At 34.4% G+C, this 22212-nt stretch overlaps 5 protein-coding genes across 10 annotated transcripts in view; 2 read left to right on the plus strand and 3 right to left on the minus strand.

Annotated features, from left to right (window-relative positions):
• Window positions 1–348: 348 nt before the first annotated feature.
• On the minus strand, window positions 349–1769 carry LOC105831274 (calcium and integrin-binding protein 1). Its single transcript, XM_012671278.3, has 5 exons — window positions 1455–1769; window positions 1187–1221; window positions 824–1071; window positions 542–740; window positions 349–466 (listed from the first exon to the last, which is right to left on the minus strand). Exons 1-5 carry the CDS (start codon window positions 1503–1505, stop codon window positions 445–447), a joined length of 555 nt encoding a protein of 184 aa, XP_012526732.1. The 5' UTR covers window positions 1506–1769; the 3' UTR covers window positions 349–444.
• A 237-nt stretch (window positions 1770–2006) lies between these two features.
• Window positions 2007–10806, plus strand: LOC105831266 (maestro heat-like repeat-containing protein family member 1). Of its 2 annotated transcripts, XM_012671268.3 has the most exons (22): window positions 3183–3902; window positions 4032–4177; window positions 4252–4481; window positions 4608–4774; window positions 4849–5137; window positions 5269–5475; window positions 5559–5649; window positions 5716–5868; window positions 6240–6389; window positions 6467–6771; window positions 6953–7478; window positions 7540–7697; window positions 7757–7841; window positions 7911–8098; window positions 8189–8447; window positions 8559–8736; window positions 8830–9023; window positions 9112–9498; window positions 9562–9879; window positions 9938–10285; window positions 10362–10531; window positions 10617–10806. In XM_012671268.3, the coding sequence occupies exons 1-22, from the start codon at window positions 3860–3862 to the stop codon at window positions 10804–10806; spliced, it is 4782 nt and encodes a 1593-aa protein (XP_012526722.2). In that variant the 5' UTR covers window positions 3183–3859. The 2 variants fall into 2 exon arrangements, with proteins under 2 accessions (XP_036144360.1, XP_012526722.2); XM_036288467.1 differs by lacking the exons at window positions 10362–10531; window positions 10617–10806 and adding an exon at window positions 2007–2147 and having other exon boundaries at window positions 2762–3902; window positions 9562–10028.
• Window positions 8742–14355, minus strand: LOC105831270. Of its 4 annotated transcripts, none has more exons than XM_012671273.3 (6): window positions 14221–14355; window positions 13584–13780; window positions 13306–13516; window positions 12953–13033; window positions 12717–12886; window positions 8742–8983 (listed from the first exon to the last, which is right to left on the minus strand). In XM_012671273.3, the coding sequence occupies exons 2-6, from the start codon at window positions 13737–13739 to the stop codon at window positions 8948–8950; spliced, it is 654 nt and encodes a 217-aa protein (XP_012526727.3). In that variant the 5' UTR covers window positions 13740–13780; window positions 14221–14355; the 3' UTR covers window positions 8742–8947. The 4 variants fall into 4 exon arrangements, with proteins under 4 accessions (XP_012526727.3, XP_028046336.2, XP_028046337.2 ...); XM_028190535.2 differs by having other exon boundaries at window positions 12953–13069; XM_028190536.2 differs by lacking the exon at window positions 12953–13033.
• Window positions 14356–14391: 36 nt separating this feature from the next.
• Window positions 14392–16339, plus strand: LOC105831271 (autophagy protein 12-like). Its single transcript, XM_012671275.3, has 4 exons — window positions 14392–14537; window positions 15062–15248; window positions 15328–15464; window positions 15543–16339. Exons 2-4 carry the CDS (start codon window positions 15086–15088, stop codon window positions 15663–15665), a joined length of 423 nt encoding a protein of 140 aa, XP_012526729.1. The 5' UTR covers window positions 14392–14537; window positions 15062–15085; the 3' UTR covers window positions 15666–16339.
• The window catches only part of LOC105831267 (cilia- and flagella-associated protein 52), a 31883-nt gene continuing 25507 nt past the window's right edge, over window positions 15837–22212 (minus strand). Inside the window, exons 1-10 of one of the 2 annotated variants that reach the window (XM_028190532.2) lie at window positions 21002–21202; window positions 20428–20627; window positions 20179–20356; window positions 19758–20007; window positions 19025–19298; window positions 18480–18652; window positions 18262–18410; window positions 17514–17659; window positions 17201–17352; window positions 15837–16894 (exon numbers count right to left, since the gene is read on the minus strand). In XM_028190532.2, the coding sequence (XP_028046333.1) occupies window positions 16231–16894; window positions 17201–17352; window positions 17514–17659; window positions 18262–18410; window positions 18480–18652; window positions 19025–19298; window positions 19758–20007; window positions 20179–20356; window positions 20428–20627; window positions 21002–21047 (2232 nt within the window). In that variant the 5' untranslated portion in view covers window positions 21048–21202 and the 3' untranslated portion in view covers window positions 15837–16230. Of the gene's footprint in view, window positions 16895–17200; window positions 17353–17513; window positions 17660–18261; window positions 18411–18479; window positions 18653–19024; window positions 19299–19757; window positions 20008–20178; window positions 20357–20427; window positions 20628–21001; window positions 21203–22212 lie in introns of those variants that run through there. The other variant, XM_036288472.1, reaches the window with a different exon arrangement.

A 22212-nucleotide genomic window follows, 5' to 3' on the forward strand; every position in this document is an offset into this window, starting at 1 on the left:
GACACGCGATGATTTCACTTTTCAAACTCTGTCTTACTTTCATTCAACTTTATTACATAAAAGGTATATCTTTTAAAAATGTTTACTAGTCAAAAGAAGAGATTTGATTTCTCTTCATTATTTTGAAGCGTCATGTATATTTTATAATAACATTATATATATTTGGCAGTTTTATATATAGCATATTATATTTTTTAATTAAAAGATTTATACTCATGGTTACGTCCATTCCTTTTATATTATAATCTTAAATTAATAAGCTCGATAAAAAATAAGAAAGATCATTATTTGACTTAGGCCAAGTTATAGAACCTTGGCACATTCTGAGTGTGCAAACGTTGATCGATATTTTTTTCTTTTTTAATAGGCCCGTGTCTATGATTATAATTAAATGGCAATTAATGTTCAGTCTTTCGTGGCGAATTCATCATTAACAATACTTTTTTACAAACGAATGCGAAAACTCCTGTAAAAAAATGTTAATGTTACTGATGAATAGAATTGCGATTTTATAATAACAATCTTTTGAAGTGTCTCTTACTTAGCAAAATCGCTGCTCTTTTCTATAATGTGCTCGAACTCGGCAAAGCTGAGCGCACCATCGTCATCCAGATCAGCCTCATCAAGAATATACTGAAGAAGCTGCTGCATGTCGCTGTCGTTCAATCTCTGGGGTGCGGTTAATCGGTCGACCACCTGCCGCAAGTCTCCCACACCGAGCATGTCGTCACCATCAAAATCTTCACAAATAAAATTCTATTACTCAATTAAAAAAAAAACATTTCAGCATCGTGAATAACTAACTGAATAACTGTACACTTACCAAATATCCTAAACGCATGTTCGGCCTTCACGGCCTTTGGAGCAGCGTCACTGAATACAGACATCATGTCCAGGAAATCTTCAAAGGTACAATCGCCGTCCTGACTGGAACTAAAGACCTTGCAGATCCTGTCGCCAAAAGGATTCACTCTCAATTCGGGATACTGCAAGATCTTAGACATTGGCAGCTTTGCGTTTTTGTTATGCCCAACTTTCTCCGGGGCGAGTGCCTTGAATTTCTGATGTGCACTATTAAGAGAAGAACAAATATCATTTCACGTATAATAATTAATATAATAAATTAAATTAAAATTATAATAAAAAATTCTCAACAAACAATATCAGTTTTGTCAATAATACTCACTATAGAACTTCCTTTTTAGTGAAGTATGTTAAATCCTATCAATAAAAGAAAAAATGCAATTAGATTAAGAAAACTTTAAGAAACTAAAAATAAGTTCTTGTGTGCTAAAAAAGTTTTTCAGAATTTTTATACAAATTTAAATAGTTTTCAGAAAAATATTGAGAAAGTCTACATCTTTTCTGTCTATTAAAAAATTATATAGAAATTCTGAAAAACTATATAAAAAAGTCTAAGAAAAAATTCACCTACAGAAAAAAAGCAATTTCACCTGATAGTCCTGCAGCTCCTCCTCCGTAAACTGACTTTTTCCCGCACCCATTCTAACAAATACACCTTGGTCACTTCAATTATCCTTACGAAGATGTTCGGCCATCATTAATTAACGCAGCTGATGACTAATTTGTGAGATATGTTCCACATTACACTTGTCACAGTTGTTTTGTAGCTTAAACGATGTGGTTTCGTCGAGAGAGGAAGCATCGAATAAATATGTTTCCTAAACTTATCTGTCGATTACCTATTTCGAAATCTTTGGGCAAGAATGAATCGTCACACACCATCAGATGAGCTCTTGCACTTGTGCTTTTAAAGAGCGCTGTTTATTGATCAGCGCGCCGATGCGAGATGTGAATTCGTTGGGCTTCAGCACCTGCGATTTCCTTTATCTACACTCACTGCAGTACAAAGGAGATACGGATATATATTCTAACTTTAGCGGAAGGAAGAAGCAAGAAGGAAAGTGGAGAAGACGCGAAGAGTTCACGGAACCGGAGGCAGTGAAGACGAAAGACGAAAACTGCTGACTGCTGACTTCTGAGTTCTGAATGCTTCTGAACAGCTTCTGAACGAAGAGCGAACGGAACTTAAATAAACGAACGCTAAAGTTCTCGTCCAACAGAAGACGAACGATGGAAAAAGTGGGCAAGATCGTCAAAGATGTTTTCTACGATCAGTTCAAGTGGTGGGTTTACAAGGAACTATCGTCGTTCGATCGAGAGAACGCGAATTAAACTCGATGGTACTTGGCGAACATAACCTTAAATCGGCCGCCGGTCATTTCACTCCAACATTTTTTAAACAAATTATCAACGAATTATCGTTAATTCTTTAATATTAAACCGCCATTATATTGTGCATTTTGTTTAGCTGAAACTAATGTGTGTAATTATCCCAATTGTTTCGAGTAACAATTGTAGAAAATTATTTATGCAAAAACGTGTATTAGATTATGCATTAGAGATTGAGAATAGCAAATTGAATGTTAGAATTCAAGATCCATGAAACTAATTAAAATTAACCTTTTTAACGATCAGATGTATAATAACAATGAAATCGTTTTCTGTGAATTTTTTGTAAAACCATAAAATAAACAAAGTTATGAGTTGAATCCAACACCAATCTCATTTTTAGAAGATCAACAAATAGTGTAATTAATATAATTAATTAATAGAATGATCCTTAATATGCAATCCTCAATTTCTAATGCATATTTTTACAAATATTTTCAATGTATATTGATCTATTGTGTCTACAATTTCTGTAATATAAATATCTCATCCACTTGGTTTCTTACAGGTCGATAGTGAAAAACATTGCTTTCTTTGCCCTTGGTGTCAAAATCGCCATTGAGTGCAATGGAATGACCCTCATGCCACCAGTTTCCGTTTAAGTCCATTATGAAGCCATAGAATTCAGGGGAGATCTGTCCAAACGTCCCACCAGTTTCTTGCGTCACACCAATTCACAATCATTGCAGGAATACGCTTGATTTTATCTGTATTATATAAAACTGTATATTTTGTATTTTAAATACGCTTGTTAAAGAATTGTTGATAAAAAAGAATGTACAGTAGCTGCTGTTGCATGTATTTAAAATGCCTTTTACCCAGTTCTAATTCAGTAAAAGAAAATACCAAAAAAAATTAGTAAAATAAAATGTAATTTAAAAAATAAATTTATTTGGAATTAGTAAGTTTAAACTTAATACTTAAATTATAATTCAGTTTAACTGAATATTTGATTTAAGTTTTTTAAATAACTTTTAATTGCTTGCTTTTTTGTCCTTATTTTTATTGCTCTGCAAATGCGAGCTGTACTTAATATTTCCTTTAACTTAATTAGTAATCAAATTTAATTGATGCCAAGTTTTAAGCTATGTTTAGATAACCCAGCCAGACGAATTTACTACAGAACAGTACAAAAAATCGGGCCTATATGTCAAAGAACAAAAGTTAATTTTATTTGTGGAATAGCAAATCAATTGTTGATTGGATTAGCCGTCATACGCAGATTGAAAAAAAGCGCTATTTTAAAGATGGCGCCGCGAAACCCCCCGATAAATACTCCAGACGACGTATAATCGGTATAATATATATGAACATCTAATCTGAAGATCTCTTGCGAATTCACGTGCTGATTCAGCACTGATCGTGATGGTTGGATTATCGTACGATTGAATATTAATTCAGTCGAGGCTGCAACTGATATTTGGAGGTATTATCGCAGTCTCGCAGATGATTTATTGCATATGATGATAGAACATCTTATACGACGACTTTATTATTGCGTGAGACGTGTGACAAGTGGTCCTTCGTGACTTAATGTCAATAAAAATATAAATTCGCAAGATTTAGAATATTTCTCGCCGGAACTTGGTGCTTGCGGTTTGTCAACATGAAGGAGGAACTGGAGGATAACTGTAACTCCGAGCTATCAGGTAAATTTGAAAAATTACGAATGATTGGAGCTAAAGAAACCAAAGTATTTTACTAATGAAATAATAGTATTTAATACGAATTAAAATAGAATATTATATAGAATATTATATACGTGTATATATTTATAGCTGTTATCGGAGCCTTATTAGACACCTTAGATGACAAGAATCAGGACGTAAAGCGGTCCGTGATCGAATCGATTGAAAGGATAAGTAAGAAGAATCCAGAAGTCGTCATTCATGCTGCCATATATTTTTGGGAGATGCACAAAAAGGTTGATATTGATCGCAATTTAAATTGGAGTTTACTGCTATCACATGATTGTTGTATGATTGTTGCTGTTTAAAGATTTCCACAGAGCACATGGCATCTCTGTTAAACATATTAACCGATGTATGCAGACACTTGGCTGCGTGTTTAAGCACATTAAACACACAGTTAAGCGTAGATCTGGTGACATCTCTCGCCGAGGTAGCAGTAAACGAGCTAGTAGGGGAGACCGAAAATGAAGCAGCCGAGTTGTTGATCCAGCTTTGCAAGATACACTGTATGCAAACTACAGGTCAACTTTTAACTAAGTACGCATTAATAGCATTTTTTGCAGCTATAAATTAACGATAAATATAAATTAACTTATTTGCAACAAGCATTGTAAAAGTTTAATATAATATTGATCTGCTATAAATTGTGATATGTATTTATAGATTGGAACCTGGAGTAATTCCTAATCCCGCGATAGTTTTTACTATAGGAAAACTTGCAGAGGCCAATCCACATGGAATGCTATCATTTGTTAAAATAACATTGACCATCATGCTTCCAATGCTGAATCAGATACGCGAAGAAGTCCTCAAACAGGCGATTTGCTTCAGTAAATATGACACATTTTGTAATATTTAGGTAAGATTAATGAAGCTTTGTGTAAATGGATTTTATTTCCTTCAGTGATTTCAAAGTTTTGCGAAGCTATAAACGATCACCTAATGAATGGAGACTCGACTCTTGGAATTAATAAACAGACATTTGTGGATGAAATTTGTTCTGTCTTTGATTTTTTGACGCACAATTGGTTAAAGACATCGCGCGATTCCAAGTCAACAGAGGCTATTTTAATGACACTTGTGCCTATGGTTTCCTTGCTGCCTGCGCAACAGGACAGCGAAAGAATTGTAAAATTGATACCCATATGCTTAAGTCTTTGCAGAAAGCAAAATGTACGTTTAGCTGCTGTAAGGTGAGTTTCATAATCTGTAATAAGTTTATTGTCTATACAATATTGCATCATGTTTTTCTTTTTTGAATACTTTATTAAGTTCAATAAAAATTTTTGTTTTTATTTAACTAATATTATTATCATGTTAACAGAGTTTTAGCTGTGATTTTAAGCTCTGTTCAGACTAAAAATAACAAAGAGGCAATCCGCCCATTCATGGAGAGTATCCATCAAACTCTATTTGAATTCGTCAGCGTTTGTCCTTTCGAAGCTGCCCGGGACACGGTTCTTATACATTACGAAGTATTACAGTGTTCCAGGTCATTAGTTGTCTTGTATCCTGAAGAAGGTCTTGATAGGTAACTAAAAATGTTTCATATTGAGTTAAATTTAAATATAACTGTGAAAGTTTTAATCAGTTCTATTTTTCGCTTTCTCACAGAATCTTGCAACAATTGAAGTCACCAATTTCTAATCAACGCGCTCGTGCTTTGGTAGTTCTCAGGCACCTCATAAACACTCTTCCGCCAGAGGTATACACGAAATAGTTTCGTTAACAAGCATGAGTTTTTTTTTTTAATTGTATACCATTTCATTAGGATGACGGATCCTTGCAAAGAATCGCACTTAGCCTGCAGGAGTCTCTTGGAGAGAACGGCGCGCTCCAAATGGTCGGCGCTATAGTGGCACTCGCGGCACGGCCAACGTTTCCTCTTCTACCGTCGCAGAGAGCTAAATTTGTTCGCTATATGGTACATAAACGATGTAATATTGGAGAAAAATAATTGAGAAATTAATTAAAGAATCTTATCCTTCGATTATAACTGTAACTGAGTGTTGATATATCTTGTCAAATTATGCGCCAAATAATTTTTGTCTTAAAAGATACTTCTAAGTTGAATGAAAAAGTAGTATTACAATATTAAATTAACAATCAATATAATGATAACGATACTAACAAGCATCTTTTATAGAAATAATTTTATAGAAATAAGAACCTTTTCTCCTCAAACACTATGAATTATTTGTTACGAAAATTAATCTTAGCCAGGGATTGAACTTGGATTTTGTTATTTTTTGGAATGAGCGTATCTGAGAAATTAACTTTGTTTTGTTAAAATAGGTATCACATTGTGAAATGAAGAGTGACGATGATACGGAGGACGCATGTTCCGAAGCTTTATATCTGCTTGCAACGACAGTTGACGGTGTCGAATCTTGGCTGTGGCCGTGTTTGATAAGCGCATTGCTGGATCCGGCTTGTGTAACATCCGTAAGTAACAATTCTAATCACTTAAAATATTCATATATTAAATTTTACTTTCGATTATTATTCTTTTCTATTTGTAGGTCATATCTGTGTTGAATTCATTGACTCCATTGGCGAAAAAAATTATATGTGACGAAAATTCTTCAACAAATGAGAGGGATTTTCCTGGTACAAAAGTCTTAGGCAGATGCTTGGAATTGTTAGGCAATCCGGTTAATCGATCTGCAGTGATGGCCTTTTTAAAGACGGCAGCACCCTTAGTAGGACATCAAGTAAAGTCTTATTGGGACAAGAAGCTGGAGGAACTTTTACAGGAACTTTTTCAAGAGGAACTTGCAAGAATCACTGAAGACAGCTCTACAAAAGTGAAAGACACTAAGCAGTGGTAATATTTTTTGTTTATAGATTAATTTGATTTATATATTGCTAAGTTAATTGTAACTTCCTTTTTGATAATCAAATATTAAAAATAGTATATTTTGAGCCGCTGATTCTGTGTAAATTAATGCAGTATATTTCACACTTTAATTCATACATACAATTGAATTCTTTTTTAATTTGTGTAGGGATTTAATCTGGGAAAAAAAGGTGGTAGAGTGGTTAGAGGAGAGTATGAAACTAGAAGGAGAGTCATGGGGCGCGAAGCTTGCTGACGAACTTGCTTTGAAGGCAAGTGCACCGGGTGTAGCACCGCTTTTGGGAGCTACGTGCAACAACAACGCTCACATCACCTTGCTCGTCGAACTTGCGCGTTCTCACGGCACAACCAAGGAATTCGCGCGAGCGGTTGGCATCTGTGCGAAACGGCATCTGAGCATCGTGTTGAAATTAATGGAGGAATTTTGCACCGCCGAGGATGCAAGGAAAGCTCCTTTGAGATTATTAGGTTTTGTAAAAGACACGAAGGCCGCCGCTACCGCCGAGGCTGCGAAAGCAGGTTTACTGCAAGCTTACGCCGAGATTGCTCAGAATGGGGATCCGCAGGAACTTTTTCCCATGTTTGAAAAGCACGTATTACCGTGGACTATGAAACAGTTGCATGATTGTAAGGAACTGTTTACGAAAGAAGCAGGATTATCAGTCTTGGAACAAGTAAGTTAGTTTAATCATAATTGAGCCATGCATCATGCAATTCAATCTTGTTGATTTGTAGGTGGCAAACGCTGTTCATCCCACAAAGTTACCTGAATCTAAGGGCCTGCGCGCAAAGGCTACTGCTTTGGCTACTTTATTGGGAATTTTGCAGTCGTCGACTGGATACAGACCGTTGCAACTATATCCGGCGATATTAAAAGCAGCAAACTCTCTAATGTACGTTTCATTTAATGATTTGTTGAATATATGAATTTTATAAATCTACATTTTTATAGACGTATACCACCAGCGCTAAATAATGAAGAAAGAGAAATTTTCCTTAGTGCAGTATTGGATAAGACGATTAGTGCCAGTTCAGAGGTACCAAAATCAAGAGTATTATTATTATTCTTGATTATTATCAGTAATTAATTAATATCTCTATTTTAGATTGCTCTGCAATCACATCCAGAAATAATGCAGCAAGTCATAGACAAGCTGGGAACTGTGTCCAGCGAAATTGTATCCGATTCAGCAGATGCGCTAGCTGAGCTAGTTGACATATTGTTACCCTGGATGCAGTCTAAATCAAATGTGGAGAGAAAAATTACTTTGTTGGTGCTACATACAGTGCTTCAGTAATTATTACAATATACAATTACTTTACATATATTTTTGTTTTTATTAAATATACATGCCATAAATTCTTAATGTGTTCTCTTTTATAGGTCTTATTATAATTCGTTGAAATATACATATCCAGGCGGCAAGTTGGATGCTGGAAAACTAGTAGGAAGAACTTTATGCTGGTGTGCGGACACCGAATTCGCATTGAGGCCACTGGCAATAGATTGCATGCTTCTCTCTCTAGACATTGCAGCCCGTCATCGACATGCATTGCCCGATAATACTTTGAATGAAGACATACAACAAATAAAAAAAGAACTTATAATCGAAGACTCATTGGTATCCTACGGAGCCGTACAAGTTAGTTCGTGCAATTAAATATGTTTCAAATTATCACGGTTAATCTTACTGCGATAATAATCTTGACAACAGATAAAGAAACTATCAGGTATAATTTCTTATTGTAAACAGAGATTGGCTAACGTGGTATCGCAGAAGATCCCCAACGGCGAAATAGTTAGCTTAGCGGAAGGATTGATCGAAGGCTTGTTGTTCTATGGAGAAGCGAGCCTGATAGCGGGCATAGCTCTCTCGCAACATTTTCAAATTAAAGGATCGGAGATATCCAGGACAGATGTTTGTTTAGTCGGTATGTAAAATCCAAATTATTTCTTTACCAGTCGTTAAAAATCTTTATCCAATTTTACAATATATTGCTCAAATGTTTTTGCTGTTTATGTAGACAGTATTATTGCCCAAATGAGACAGATGGAAAATGCAAGTTGTAGGTATATAGCAACGGTGGCTATAGTGTCACTGATGAAGCATCATCCGGAAGAAGTAACCGAGCATCTTTTGTCTCAGCCGTTACCATTGGATCCGGGTACCGCATTGTGCTGGAAAGAAATTGGCAATAATGACTTCCTCGGACCCCGAGTAAATTTTTTATACACCATTATACGTATCGTTTGTACTGCGTGTACAATGTACATAGATATATACATTATCATAAACTTTTTTTCAGGCTTTAGAGATGTTGTTGATAAAACTCGAATCCACCAATCTGTTTTCTGATGTTACTATTCCGTCTGTACATTCGGGATGCAATAATACTGCATCCTTCCCATCTTTGGCAGCCATTGTGGGCTTGAAGCATCTTTTTGAATCTTCGCACGTGGAAACCTTGATTGCCGGAAGCAAACAGTTGGCGGGATTGTTATCGACTCTCCTCAAGTATCTATCGGGCTGGCTGTACGTTGACGCTCCCACGTCGTTGATAAATACAAAATTTGGATATGTGCCGAACCGAGCGGCGCAGAAATTAAATCCGCACACTGAAGTATATTCTATATTAACTCACATATTAATAATCATCGAGCCGAACACTGCAGTCAACTTGTCTACAGAGATTGTACGTATCAAAGCGTTTTGTAATTGTTTAGACTTCAACCCAATGTGAATTTTTTGCATTTAGGGATTTGCTTCCGAAACGCAAACTGAGGAGACTCTAATATCGACAGTACGAATATTAATGAAATGTATATCGACTAGAAGCGAGGTCCTGTCAAACATGACGCAATACATGGGCAAATTGATGAGTAGCACAATAGCCATACAACGAGCAGTTGCTGCTACTTTTTATTCGGAACTGATTGGCAAAATAGATTGCGGAGCTATATGGCTTGATGCTATAATTAATATGCTGCACGATGCTAAGGCCGATTCATCGTCCTTGGTACGAAAGCTCGCTACCATCGGACTTGCTAGGATAGCCTACTTAGACCCGAGACAGGTAAAGTATCCTTTTCCAATGCGTTATTTTTATATATTGACCAACGAATGTCTTTTAGGTCGATGAATATTTCGATAATTGCATGGATGCCTTACTCGATGGACTGGAAGAGATTGCTGGAGAAGGCGGTGCAGAAGTAGTACTTGAATCATTACGTGGTCTCTCAGTGCTGCTGTCAGTTCAATACAAGAGGCCCATCAGTCCGCGAGTAGTGCTGGCTTTGAAACCGTTCATCGAGAAAGAAAACTGGGAGATGAAGCTTGCTGCTATAAATGCTCTGGGCGCGATAGCAACCAATTGGCAGAGATCAATTGCATCGCCGAATGACGATTTGATCGATCATCTATTGGGCTGTTTGCCGTCTCTGATAATAAGATTGGAAGATACGAATATAACAATAGTTAAGGTACATTTACATCACATTATTATACAATTATCATGTATTATTTAATTACATGTTTGGATGTTTATTTATCCAACAGACTGCACAGGAAACCCTATGTAAAATTACAAGTATCGTGCAAAGTGAGAAATTATCGCATGTGATACGTAATAATTTGGGACCACAAGCAAAGTTTAATTTTGAAGATTTTTCCAAAGATTTGATAAACTGTTTGAAAGAGGAATTTCCACAGAGAGCAGAAGAACTAAGGTAGATGTACAATATCGTAATCTGTTTGTAAAATTTAATTTAATATTTAAATAGCAAAACGTATTCTAAGTTTTTTTTATATCAGAAACGCTGTTGTTCGTGGCTACTCCAGATCGGAAAATTATCACACCAGAGCCACGTCCGCGCTGCTCTTAGGATTGTTCGATTCCCCGAGGCCCGAAGATGTACAAAGACTGTTACAACTCTTACGTGATAGAGAAAGTATTGTGAGAATGCGCGCCTCGCAAGCTCTTTCATTTTGCTTTACACTTTAGCGCAGGTGATGTCTCAGTAGTTCGAAAATTTAGATTTCTAAACATTTAAATCTATATTTTGGTTCTTTTGATATAATAGATCAAAAGTCAATTTATTTTCACAGACCATATTATAATATGCAACAAATGTTTTATTGTAATTGATTTTCTAGATAGAATATAAATAGATATTTAATTTATTAGGATCATGTGAAAAGAGACATTTGTAAATGAATTGATACCGTTACTTATAATCAGCCAATTAATAGGTTGCGTTTTTCTCTATCGACACTTCACATGCAATGTATGGGCTATATCCTGTATACGATGAAGGCAACTTGTCATAAATAATGCTTAATTTATTTTCATTAATTAATTTCCTTATTGTGCGTTTTTTTTCCGGCATTTTTTTACATGCATGTGTTTCTGCATCGCTATAAAAATTGTCAAATTATTTAGCCTTATAAAAAAATTGAAAAGATAGTGATGAGAATGTTGTATTTTTTTATATACACTTTTTCTTTTCGAGTTTTTTCTTTTTTATCATAGCAAGTATCATCCACGAGGACAGAACGACTTTGCATGTTATCTCATTTTCTACCAGCTCCTTGATATCTTGCTAGGAAACGTGATATTGCTTGTTGATCATTTAACTGTAAATTACATCGATCTGTTTAATTGCTGCGAAGTTCATGAAAAATTTACAATGGTTGTATGTTAAGTAGAATAATATAGGTTTTTCGTACTCCATGCGTCTTTTTGATAAACAAAAAGGTTGTACTTTAAAGTCATCCCAAACTTAATTAATTTTTTTTTTTCGCCGCCTGGTTCATCGTTGTTTTGTATATAAAATCAATTATTAATTTTCTCTTATTTTTATCTTGCACGTCGTCTAAACTTATGCCTGGCACTATATACTTTCTTGGTCGCTCTATGCATCAACAAAAACTTTAGAAATTTGTCTGTACTAATATATATGTATAAAAACGATTACGTGTATGGAAATAAGTTAATTTTGTCATAAATCACTTAATCGTGCTCTCCAGATATTGGTCTCCAAGAATATGTCTTTTTCTCTGTTGCTTTTACACTGACATTAGTCATATCCTTTGATTCCCACAGTGCATCGAATGCGGGACGTTTTGCATAATTAAATCGTTCTAAAGTATCGTAAGCTGTAATCATATGTTGCGATTGCGATGACATTGCCGATTTTATCCTCGCAAAAGCAAAACTTCTATTGCAATCTATTGAAATTAGAAACCGAAGATGCAGAAATTAGACTTTTATAATTCCTGATGAATTAATTGCATCAAATAATAGAAATATTTATATATGGGTTAGTTTTTGATACAACATTTGGGAAATATCTGATTTGCATGATCGGTGAATTTAAAACATCGATTTCACACAGAGCGCAGTTTACGTTGCTGTAAAAACGACAACTGTTTTAGCAAATACTGAATTGAACATACATACATACTTTTATATGGGTAACTTTTATATAGATACATAATAATAAATGTGGTGATATGTAATTAGTAGACGTAGCTGTTTAAAAAATGATCCAAATTTTTAATATATATTCTTAATAATAATTTTTTAAGATATTCGTGCTATCTTATCCAGTATGCATGATACGTTCATACAACAATCGTATAAGATCCCACTTACGACTTTAGCAAATCAACATAAAATACTTTATGTTATTTACACTTTATATTTATACTGTGTGTATATATATATATATATATATATATATATATATATATAAAAGATATATCTATATATGTATGTATTTAGCTAAATATTTTTAATAAAAATTGTATATAACAATATAATAGTGTGCAACGTCCTACCTGAATAGAAAAATTTGTAATAGTATAATAAATGTAAGGTAATCATTTACTATGTAACTTTTCTATACAAACACTCAGCTGTTGAAGACGGTGAAGCAGATGCCGCATATTCGCGCTCGATTGCCGAAGACCTGATTGCTCGCCACCTACTTCCTGCCGTTGGCCCAGTTCAAAGTGCAGTCTAGCCAAACGTTCCTGCTGTTCTCGTATTTCTGTCATCTGCTCCATACTGCAGTCTTTTCCTACAAGCAATTGATGATCTCGCTAAGTATTTTATTGTTTATATACGAGGCTAAAATTGCACCAACCAAATGCTCGTAAATTGCCACTGTGAAAGTCCTCCAGCAATTGTAGCAGAGCTTGCTCCATATGGCGAACATCGGGAACCTCTGACAGAAAGCAATGGTGTTTGCATGGCACCACAGCTTTGTGTAATAACGCCAAAACAAAATCAAAAGATGTGAAACTTAAACAACTTAAACATAAGGCACAGATGTCACAAAATCATAAAATTATATATTAATAAATGTATAAACTATAAACATAAATACGTTGGTAAAATGGACAGTAAGTGAAATAGGATTTAAAAAATCAAAGAAACTAATAAAATAAAAAATCATTGTGTTTAATATAATTTTCAGGTCTCCGGATTCCCAATTACCTTTATGCTGTCTCACAATTCTTGGTGGATCTGGCCGATTAGGCCTCTGCTTCTCCTTCTCATTGAAATACATCAATCGAGATTGATTGCCATAACTCGAAGCGTTAGCAGCTCGACTGGAAACCATGGAGCCTTGACTCGTCCCTTGGCCGGAGCTTCCTTTACTAATAATCGGCGATGTTTGCGTGTTATTTTCCCATAGTATTTGTTGCTACAAAAATATCATTGTCAGTATAATAAAATAAGGATAGACAATTGTATATTATGGGACATTGTACCGATACGTGGGAATTGTGCACTTCAGTTTTGCCTGGACGTTGAGATCTCGCTGGGGTTGACGGAGGTGTTATCTCTCCTCCGTGGCTAAGTGGTTCCTCACATTCCTCTTCTTGAACTAACTGCTGTAATTCACCACATCCAGCTTCTTCCACCATATCGACAAGAAGTTTGCAACTTGAACTACTTGAAGAATTCCCTGTTCAAATAATCATTTCATTTTCATTATTTTATTATTATTTATCATGTATATTACAATTTTTTAGGTTTTATTAATATTTAATAGACTAATATTCAATAATTTTAATATCTAGATAATAGCAACTTGTGCTTGGATATTATTATATATTTGCATATGCTTTAACTTATATTTTAGAAAGTATTCATAAAAAAGTCAAAAGTAAAATAATTTACGTAAAGTAATCGTTCGTTTGATTATTTTATATTTTTATCAATCAGTGCGTCAATGTTAATGCAAATAATAATTACTAAAAGATACACTTTGTATCATCGTGTTTTTTAATTATTACGGGTTAAATGATTAAACCTTCTGTTCAAAGCTATTAATGAGAAAATCGAAAGCTACATGTTTAAATATATCACTTGTATCTTTTATTGTTATTAATTTTTATTGTTTACCTTTCGCCTCTCGCGCGCATTAACCGTGCTCGCGACCGTAAAACTGTCACCAATTGTCACTTTTGAATCACAATTACGAATATTTAGATAGGTTACATCAGGTTACATGTTCACGACGAAAGTTTAACTACAACTTCTGGAGCTTAGCACTTGTGCTTCTGCATCTAAAGTATCTAAACTATCTATAGTTGGACAATCATTCAGTGGGGGGGAGCAATCAGCTGATTGTATTGTTGTGCGCTGTGGAGTATAAAACGTTGCTTTTCTTTGATTTCCCAAACATCGTTTTATTACGCGTTTTATTTACGTGAAATAACGTGAGTTACTCGCAATATCTTGAATCTCTTGATATCTATAAATGCAGATTTTGTCCAATAAACGCCTTATCGTTACGATGAGAACGTGAACCTATTGCTATCGCTAACCTATTGCGTACACTTTGATTATCCATACTTTTTATCAGATAAATAAATGTTAAAAAGAAAAATCGCATAATTTTATTCGCATAAATGTATGCACTTATCATTCTAATTTAGCAGAACTGTACATAACGATTAAAAATGCCATTCTAATTTGCTAATACAGTCAAACTTAAGCAGAAGCTACATTATTTATTGTATAAATAAGATTATTGTAACTTGCTCATTTTTGGAAATATTCTCTGTTTAATTTTTATTAGATATTGTGTCAATCAAGAATTATACTATAGTCTACTTTTTTGTTTTTTAATGAAAATAATGAATTTAAATGAAAAGAAAGTATTAAATTACATGCAACCTTAATTATCTATTTAATAATAAATATATATATAATTATTGAATTTTAATTTTACTATACACAGTTACAAAGAATCACAAGACTCACCATGGCAGCCAAGGAAGAAGTAAGCTGTACAGCAACTGATGCAAAGACTGAAGAGACGCCAGATAATTCAACGACGGAGGATGCGCCAGCAAGCCTAGAGACCATCCCTGAGGGAAACGCGACGCGGAACGAAGTTCAGACAGCCCCAAAGGACAAATCAAAGAGTATTTCACCTTTTTTTATATGTAATTTTTTATAAGTGTCGAAATACATTTGAGTAAATTTTACATTTAAATTTCACAGTTGATATACTGCTGAAAGCTACTGCTAACGCGCCGATCATGAAGCAGAAGAAGTGGTCAGTCTGCCAGGACAATCCTATCGGACGAATCTCCGAATTCATAAAGAAGTACCTCAAACTTGATCCCAATGAGAGGCTGGTGCGTCACAATGTTTTTTTTCGATCTCTTCTTTGCTGCAGTCAGGTAACACGGTAATAATAAATTGTTGCTTTTCAGTTTCTCTATGTCAATCAGACATTTGCGCCTGCTCCCGATCAGACAGTGAAGAACTTATACGACTGTTACGGTGCCGACGGAAAGTTGGTCATACATTACTGTAAAAGTCAAGCGTGGGGCTGAAATTTGTTTAAGTTAGCTTGTCGAAGTTAATTCTTCTCGACAAAGAATAATATATAAATTAACACATTGTGATATTATTTTAATTTCATATAATTATAATTTATAAATTTCATATAATTTATAACATAATTGATACCTGGTTTTTATTTTATCATTTTTTGTAGGAGAATCCTTGCTAGAATTGTGCGTTAGAAAGGTATAAAAATCCTATCATGATTTTATTGTATGCATTTTCATTCTTTCAACATAGCGATATTGAAACCTTGAGTGTAAATTAATCAGTCTGAGCGATTGCGCGTTACATCTTTGATGTGATAGATTTTTTGCTGCATGAATTTGAAGAAGACTCCTTTAGTTTCTCCATCGACTTTGCTTTGTTGGACGATTTACTGCTCTCTCTGCATCGGTATTGTTTTGGTGTACCTGTGCTTGACTTGGAGTTTACCGAGCTCCGCGATGTGCATTTGCAAACCGGTATTCTTTCTTCACAGATTTCTTTTTTCGAGCCTTTACTCTGATCAGAAGCACCTGATAACGATTTCTGATCACCTAACAAGTATTGTCATTAAATAAACAAATGTAAGTTGTAATAACACGCAAGGTTTACATTGTCTGCTAAGTCTATTTCACTTTGTGTATTACATACAATTAAGAATATAATGTATTTACTTGTACATGATGAACTAGTTTTTTTCGAATATTGTGCAGTCCGAGCTTCTGCCATAACATTTCCATCATCCTTTTCTTTTCGCTGAGATAATTTATCCACGTCCTCGTCGGGCACGCTACGTATAGAGCTAGCCGTTCTTCCTGATTGACCCGCACTTTTTGAATCTTCCAAGGCTTCGAATGGACACTTCCAAATCATAATCGTTCCATCGGCGCTGGCCGTCACTATGTGCTTGCCATCGGTACTAAACTTACACGCGGTAATTATCGCGGCATGGAAAGTGCCAACGTGAGTGAGATCCGCGCTATCGTACTGCCAAATCTTGATGGTGCAATCGTTGGATCCGGTAATGAAGCAGCGACCGTCTGGACTAATGTCTACGCAGTTCATCGTCGCGACGCTGGAACCTTCGATCTCTCGCACCAGCGAGCCATCCAGAGTCTCCCAGTAAGCGATCTTTCGATCCGTACCGCATGTCAAGATTTGAATACCGTCGGGCGTGAATTGTGCCATCATAAACATCGTGTTTCCTATGAGAATGTGTTTCCTGACGCAACGTCTGTAACAAAAGGACTTGAAATTTTTACCGGTATAAAACTCACTCTCATAGTGTCACCGCATCAGTCACTAGACAGTGCGCAACAATAAATAACTATTTGAAAATAATATTAAAACAATAAGAATTCAAAATAATAAATTGCAAATTAATTTTTTAGATTAATTTTTTATACAGATTTTATTAAAATATTTTTTATTTGAAAATATAATTATATTAAGTTTTGTTAATTTGTTCATTAACAGATTTAATTTCTTATTCGTTAGTGCAGTGATCCTACTAACATAATACTTTACAGGCTAAACGTACATTATGTCCCAGACGACACACGTGCCGTCCGTACTCGAACTAATCAGATCCTCGTCGTTACTCGAGATATGCAAAGACGTTATCGGCCCCCGATGTTCCTTCAATATTCTAATCAAATGCCGCACGTCAGTTTTTATGTCCCACACACGTACCTGGAAGTCAAATTAGTTCCACGTTATACGGCAAAATTTATTGAAGCGTAACGCATACACAATATAAATAGGTATTAATTTTTTCGCGCGAATAAAGCGAGGCAATCCGATTCGATTGTGTAATAGTTAAATGCTATTACGTAGAAAACGAAGTAAATTACCTGGCCATCGCAGCCACCGCTAACCAGCGTAGTACTATCGCTCGTGACGGCAATCGTTGACACAGCTTTCGTGTGAGCGTTATGAATGGAAAAATAAAACTCGCCGTTGTATGGCGAGAACGCTCTTATTATGCCGTCGTTCCAAGCTGAACCGTGTAAACGATAAAAATGTTTATTGTAGTTTAAATATGATAACATATTAGCACACATTGATTTACAAAAATTGTAATTGTAAAAATTGCAACTGTTGAGTTTTTGAAATATAAGTGAGAAACTTTTGATGAATGAAAGATTTTATATGCATTAAGATAATATAATTTTAGACCATTCTACAGAAAATAATATAAAAATGTTTTAAAGTCCACAGTATTCGATAATAGATGGAAAAAGTAATTCTAGAAGATGACAAAATAAGATAAAAATCAAGAATAAAATTACGATTAAGTCTTTATTTCTTAGTTTAAATGTTTAAATATTTATGTATTGTTTAGACACTCTTTATGTAAATATTTAAATATTTAGAGTTATAAAATCAAGATTAACAAAATTTTAGTAACGTTTGTCTTTTAATTATAAATGTTCATATGTTTTAGATATTTTTATATGAATATTTAAACATCTAAAAAACGCTTTAATCGCAATTTTATTATTTTCGATCTTTGTCTTATTTTAACTAGAATCACTCCTTAAATTTTCTTTCACCTGTTTGCTAAATACCCTGCATGAACGCGATTATAATTGTACGTACCAGAAAGAAGTATTTGATCATTGCGCGCAAATTGCAGACTAGAGCAAATAAAATTTGCCACGGTGATACGAACTATTTCCTTCTGCTTTTCTAGCCGCCACAACCTGACGTCGTTTTTACTACCTGTTGCGAATGTCTCCGAATGATTGCTACGACATTAGAGCGACGTTAATCGATTTGATCAATCAATAAATAGTTACGAAATTCGGGATTTTTACCGTGGGAACGCGATGCTGTATATGCAGCTGGTGTGACACGTGACGAGCAGACGCATGTGAAAATTTGACAGTTGAATCTGATAGATCTCGCACCAGGCTGTTCCAACCAGCACGAATTCATTTAGATGCAGCACCATGGATGTAACAGCACTACACACGTTTTCTGTTTGATGCTAATAAAACAATGATTAAAAAATATTATTCCTTTTTTCCCCTTTGTTAATCATTTTTATGACACTGACTTTCATCATCATTTTTTGTAATTCTATGTTTTGCAGTAACATTATAATTATTTTTTCTTTCACTGTTGATCACGAGATTGTCTTCTTTTTTTCTTATGACTTATCTGCTCGTGTCCTGATGCAAATTTTTAATCAAAATTCTTATACGAATTGAAACTTAGAATTTTTCACACATAAATTATGAAATATCTAAATTTGTATAAAAATTCTAAGAAGAAATGTAGACTTTCTCAGTATTTTTGAAAACGTTTCAACTCGTATAAAAATGTTGAAAAAAAATTTCACTAAGGTAAAGTAACTTGCCATGAGTATCTGCGGCGTATTAGGGAACTTGGACGGTTTCTGCATTCGTTTTTCTTTTTTACTTATTATTTGAATCAACTCGACAGTACCGTCACCGGTACCAACCACCAGTTTCTCATCCTTCAGAAGCAGCAAGCATCTCACTCCACCTGCGTACAAATCGCCCTCGCCCATCTTCATTTTTCTCGGGTCGCGCGTTATCTTCGAATAGCAGCCGATCAACACCGGTAGGCGCAATGACTCTCCACATTGCAGATCATTGCTTAGGTTCAATCTGGGAAAAGAGACGATTAAACAACAATGAGAACAGATGGCAAATGATACTAATATAAGATATTGCGTAGGGATACGACAATTATATTATATTTAAATATATTATATTTTTATTTTAATATTATAATAGTTAAAGAGTGCAATATAATTTTTTTGATAAATAAAATTCTCATTATTGTGGTTTAAAGATATTATTTCTTATCTGATATTTTTTTATCTCAACTTATGAAATTATTATTGAATAATGAGAATATATTTTTCTAGATGAAACTATACAAAAATTACTTTATGTAAATAAATAATGTCTATTTAACGCCATATAATCTTATTTCCATATTCAACATTTCAAAAATAAAGAAATTCTCACAACAAGAATGTTCTTTTTTGTACAGATATCAATTAATTATGCACAAAAGTCGCTGCAAATGCATTTTTTCCATAGGTTTTCTCTATGTTTAACCTTGCTTTAATGATATCACCGGAAGAAGTGCCGCAGTAGACGATCTCGTCCATCTCGTTTACGGCAACGCAGTTAATTAGGCGCTTCAGTTTGCCCACCTCCACGTCGAGACCATGCATCCGACGCTTCTCCGCCTCGATCCACCAGATCTTCAGTGTCCTGTCACCCGCGGTAACGAAGCACTCGCCGTGAAGATGCGTCCTCGTAACGTTATACGCGTTACCACTCGTATCATTGCTAGCGAACGATCCTGTGAAGGATGATTTCTCAGTATTCAGTATATATTCACAGGTTGAATTTGCCACGTACAGATTATTGGCAAAAAATTAGATTAGAAAAACTTCTAAGAAAACACTGCGTTTCTCAAATCGAATGTGCATCCCAGATATAGAAAAAAAAAAAAAATTATCAAAAAGGCTACCGCATATAAGAGAATTTTTCTGAACGTCCCAGACGACCACGTTGCCGTCGTCTCTACCACCGAGGCTCACGAGGAAGTCGCTGTTGCAGGTGAAGCACAGGTCCACGACGCCGACCTTGTGTGTCTCGTAGCTGCCTTTCATCGTGCCCTCTTTGTAATTCCATACGATTACCATCGCCTGCGAAGACGCGATTAATGAAGTAAAAAAAATATATAATTGAATCACACACTGGAATATTAAGGATCTACCTTGAAACCGAGATGGTTGTTCTGACCGGAAGCGACGTATTCGCCGCACGGAGAAACGCACAATGTCGATACATTGTTCGTGTGACCGCTGAGGAATCGTTGCTCACCGGTTTCGATGTTCCTTATGGCAACCTTATGACCCATAGAATAGAGAAGATGCTTCTCATCCGGATGAAGTTGCAGAGCATTTTTCGTTATGCCTTAAAGAAATGAAAGAATACATAAAATTACAAATACTTTAAAAGAAATATAAAATAATGTATAGTAAATAATTGTATGGAAATTAAATTTAAAGTACAAGTTATAGTGTAAAAAATTTCGTTCATTATACAATTGTTTTCAGATTTGATAGAAATGTAAATCTCGTTTTAAAATTCACACTTTGAACTCGATTGCTCTCATTCAATCAAATTACTTATTACTCCTTAAGTTATATTTTTTATTAATCTATTTTGAGAATTAAAAATAATTGACTAATTAGTTAATTAAATTAATCCGTTTTAAATTTTATAGAAATAAAATGCTATCTGCAAAACAAGGAAGAATAAAATAAAAAATGCTGCTGTTCACAAACCATCGAACGTGATTATTCCGATCGTTTCGAGGTTCTGGAGCTCCATATCGCAATTCGTTTATTAACTTGACACAATAAATACTGTTACTAGAAATACTAGGTAGGTCGTGTAAAATTACGGAGACAACATGAACAGCGTCACCGTGGTGATAAATTGATTGTTTACGCACCCTCGTATATACCATCTCCGTCAGCCTTCTAAAACTATAACGATGTATTCTATATAAAAACCTTCATCTTTTCATATAAAAAAGTTATAATCAAATATACAAAAAAATTATGGCTATGTAAATAATGTTTTTTTAAATATATTAGAAAGTTTGAAAACAATATAATTATAAAATTTGAAGTATATAGAGATGTTTTACAATATAAAAATATATTAAAAACATTAATATTTCTAATTTATTATTGGTAATATTTTATAATATTTGTATTATGCATACATTTACGAAACTATATTTTAGATTATCGGTATTACATTTCTCGTTCATGCCGACCTGAATTTCTACTTTTTATTCCAGCCACAATATCGAAGAAAGCGTTAGCGTACAAATTTTTCAAATATATATCCACATTTGTTATATGTCAATTAATGCCATACTTAATTAATTTTAAATTAGATAATTTAATTTAAATCAAAAGATAATGAGATAATTGTGGTAAAAATAAATTTTATTAATCTCGATAAAATTGCATGATAGCGCATCTTTTTATGTTTTTAAATACGAGCTCTAAAAATGGAGTCGCTTTCGGTACATAATACTTATATTTAATATTATTATTTATATTTTTCGTATTGTTTAAAGTTAAAAAATATATAAGAAAATTAAAGAATTTTACAAAAATTATAAAAATGACGTTTAGGAAACTTATTTGTGGATTTTCTGCTTCAGTTTCATTTTCGTTGCATTGAAAAGTGCATAACACTATGTCAGACTTGACAGACTTTGTGTCCAACTCAAGATAAATATCTAATTAATCGTGATCAGCGTCGGATACTCACAGAAAAAAGCAGAAAAAAAATTATAATAAATTATAATTTATGCAGATCCGAGCGTCGCGTTGTAGATGCGTCTGTCATGAAATCGTACGTGAAAAGAATTTGTCGAGCGACGAATTACGGAGAACAAGTTGTCTTCATATTGAAGGTAAGGTTCATTGAAAATGAATATCTTCATTTCGAGCGTGAAGCTGACTGCTTCCGGTGC

Source organism: Monomorium pharaonis, chromosome 6, assembly GCF_013373865.1.
Source record: "Monomorium pharaonis isolate MP-MQ-018 chromosome 6, ASM1337386v2, whole genome shotgun sequence".
Taxonomy (NCBI): domain Eukaryota; kingdom Metazoa; phylum Arthropoda; class Insecta; order Hymenoptera; family Formicidae; genus Monomorium; species Monomorium pharaonis.

Excerpts from the sequence above, each read along its gene's own strand:
- LOC105831266 (XM_012671268.3), top strand. The coding sequence starts at position 3,860 with ATGAAGGAGGAACTGGAGGATAACTGTAACTCCGAGCTATCAG. Across the intron at positions 4,178-4,251 it reads TTTGGGAGATGCACAAAAAG|ATTTCCACAGAGCACATGGC; the intron begins GTTGATATTGAT and ends TGCTGTTTAAAG. Across the intron at positions 7,479-7,539 it reads GATTATCAGTCTTGGAACAA|GTGGCAAACGCTGTTCATCC; the intron begins GTAAGTTAGTTT and ends GTTGATTTGTAG.
- LOC105831271 (XM_012671275.3), top strand. The coding sequence starts at position 15,086 with ATGGCAGCCAAGGAAGAAGTAAGCTGTACAGCAACTGATGCAAAGACT. Across the intron at positions 15,249-15,327 it reads CCCAAAGGACAAATCAAAGA|TTGATATACTGCTGAAAGCT; the intron begins GTATTTCACCTT and ends TAAATTTCACAG. Across the intron at positions 15,465-15,542 it reads TTGATCCCAATGAGAGGCTG|TTTCTCTATGTCAATCAGAC; the intron begins GTGCGTCACAAT and ends GTTGCTTTTCAG.
- LOC105831270 (XM_028190535.2), bottom strand. The coding sequence starts at position 13,739 with ATGGTGGAAGAAGCTGGATGTGGTGAATTACAGCAGTTAGTTCAAGAA. Across the intron at positions 13,070-13,305 it reads AATTGTGAGACAGCATAAAG|CTGTGGTGCCATGCAAACAC; the intron begins GTAATTGGGAAT and ends TATTACACAAAG. Across the intron at positions 8,984-12,716 it reads ACCGTCTTCAACAGCTGAGT|CACAATGCGGTACCCGGATC; the intron begins GTTTGTATAGAA and ends ATTTCTTTCCAG.
- LOC105831274 (XM_012671278.3), bottom strand. The coding sequence starts at position 1,505 with ATGGGTGCGGGAAAAAGTCAGTTTACGGAGGAGGAGCTGCAGGACTAT. Across the intron at positions 1,222-1,454 it reads AGGAGCTGCAGGACTATCAG|GATTTAACATACTTCACTAA; the intron begins GTGAAATTGCTT and ends TTTTATTGATAG. Across the intron at positions 741-823 it reads ACATGCGTTTAGGATATTTG|ATTTTGATGGTGACGACATG; the intron begins GTAAGTGTACAG and ends TTATTTGTGAAG.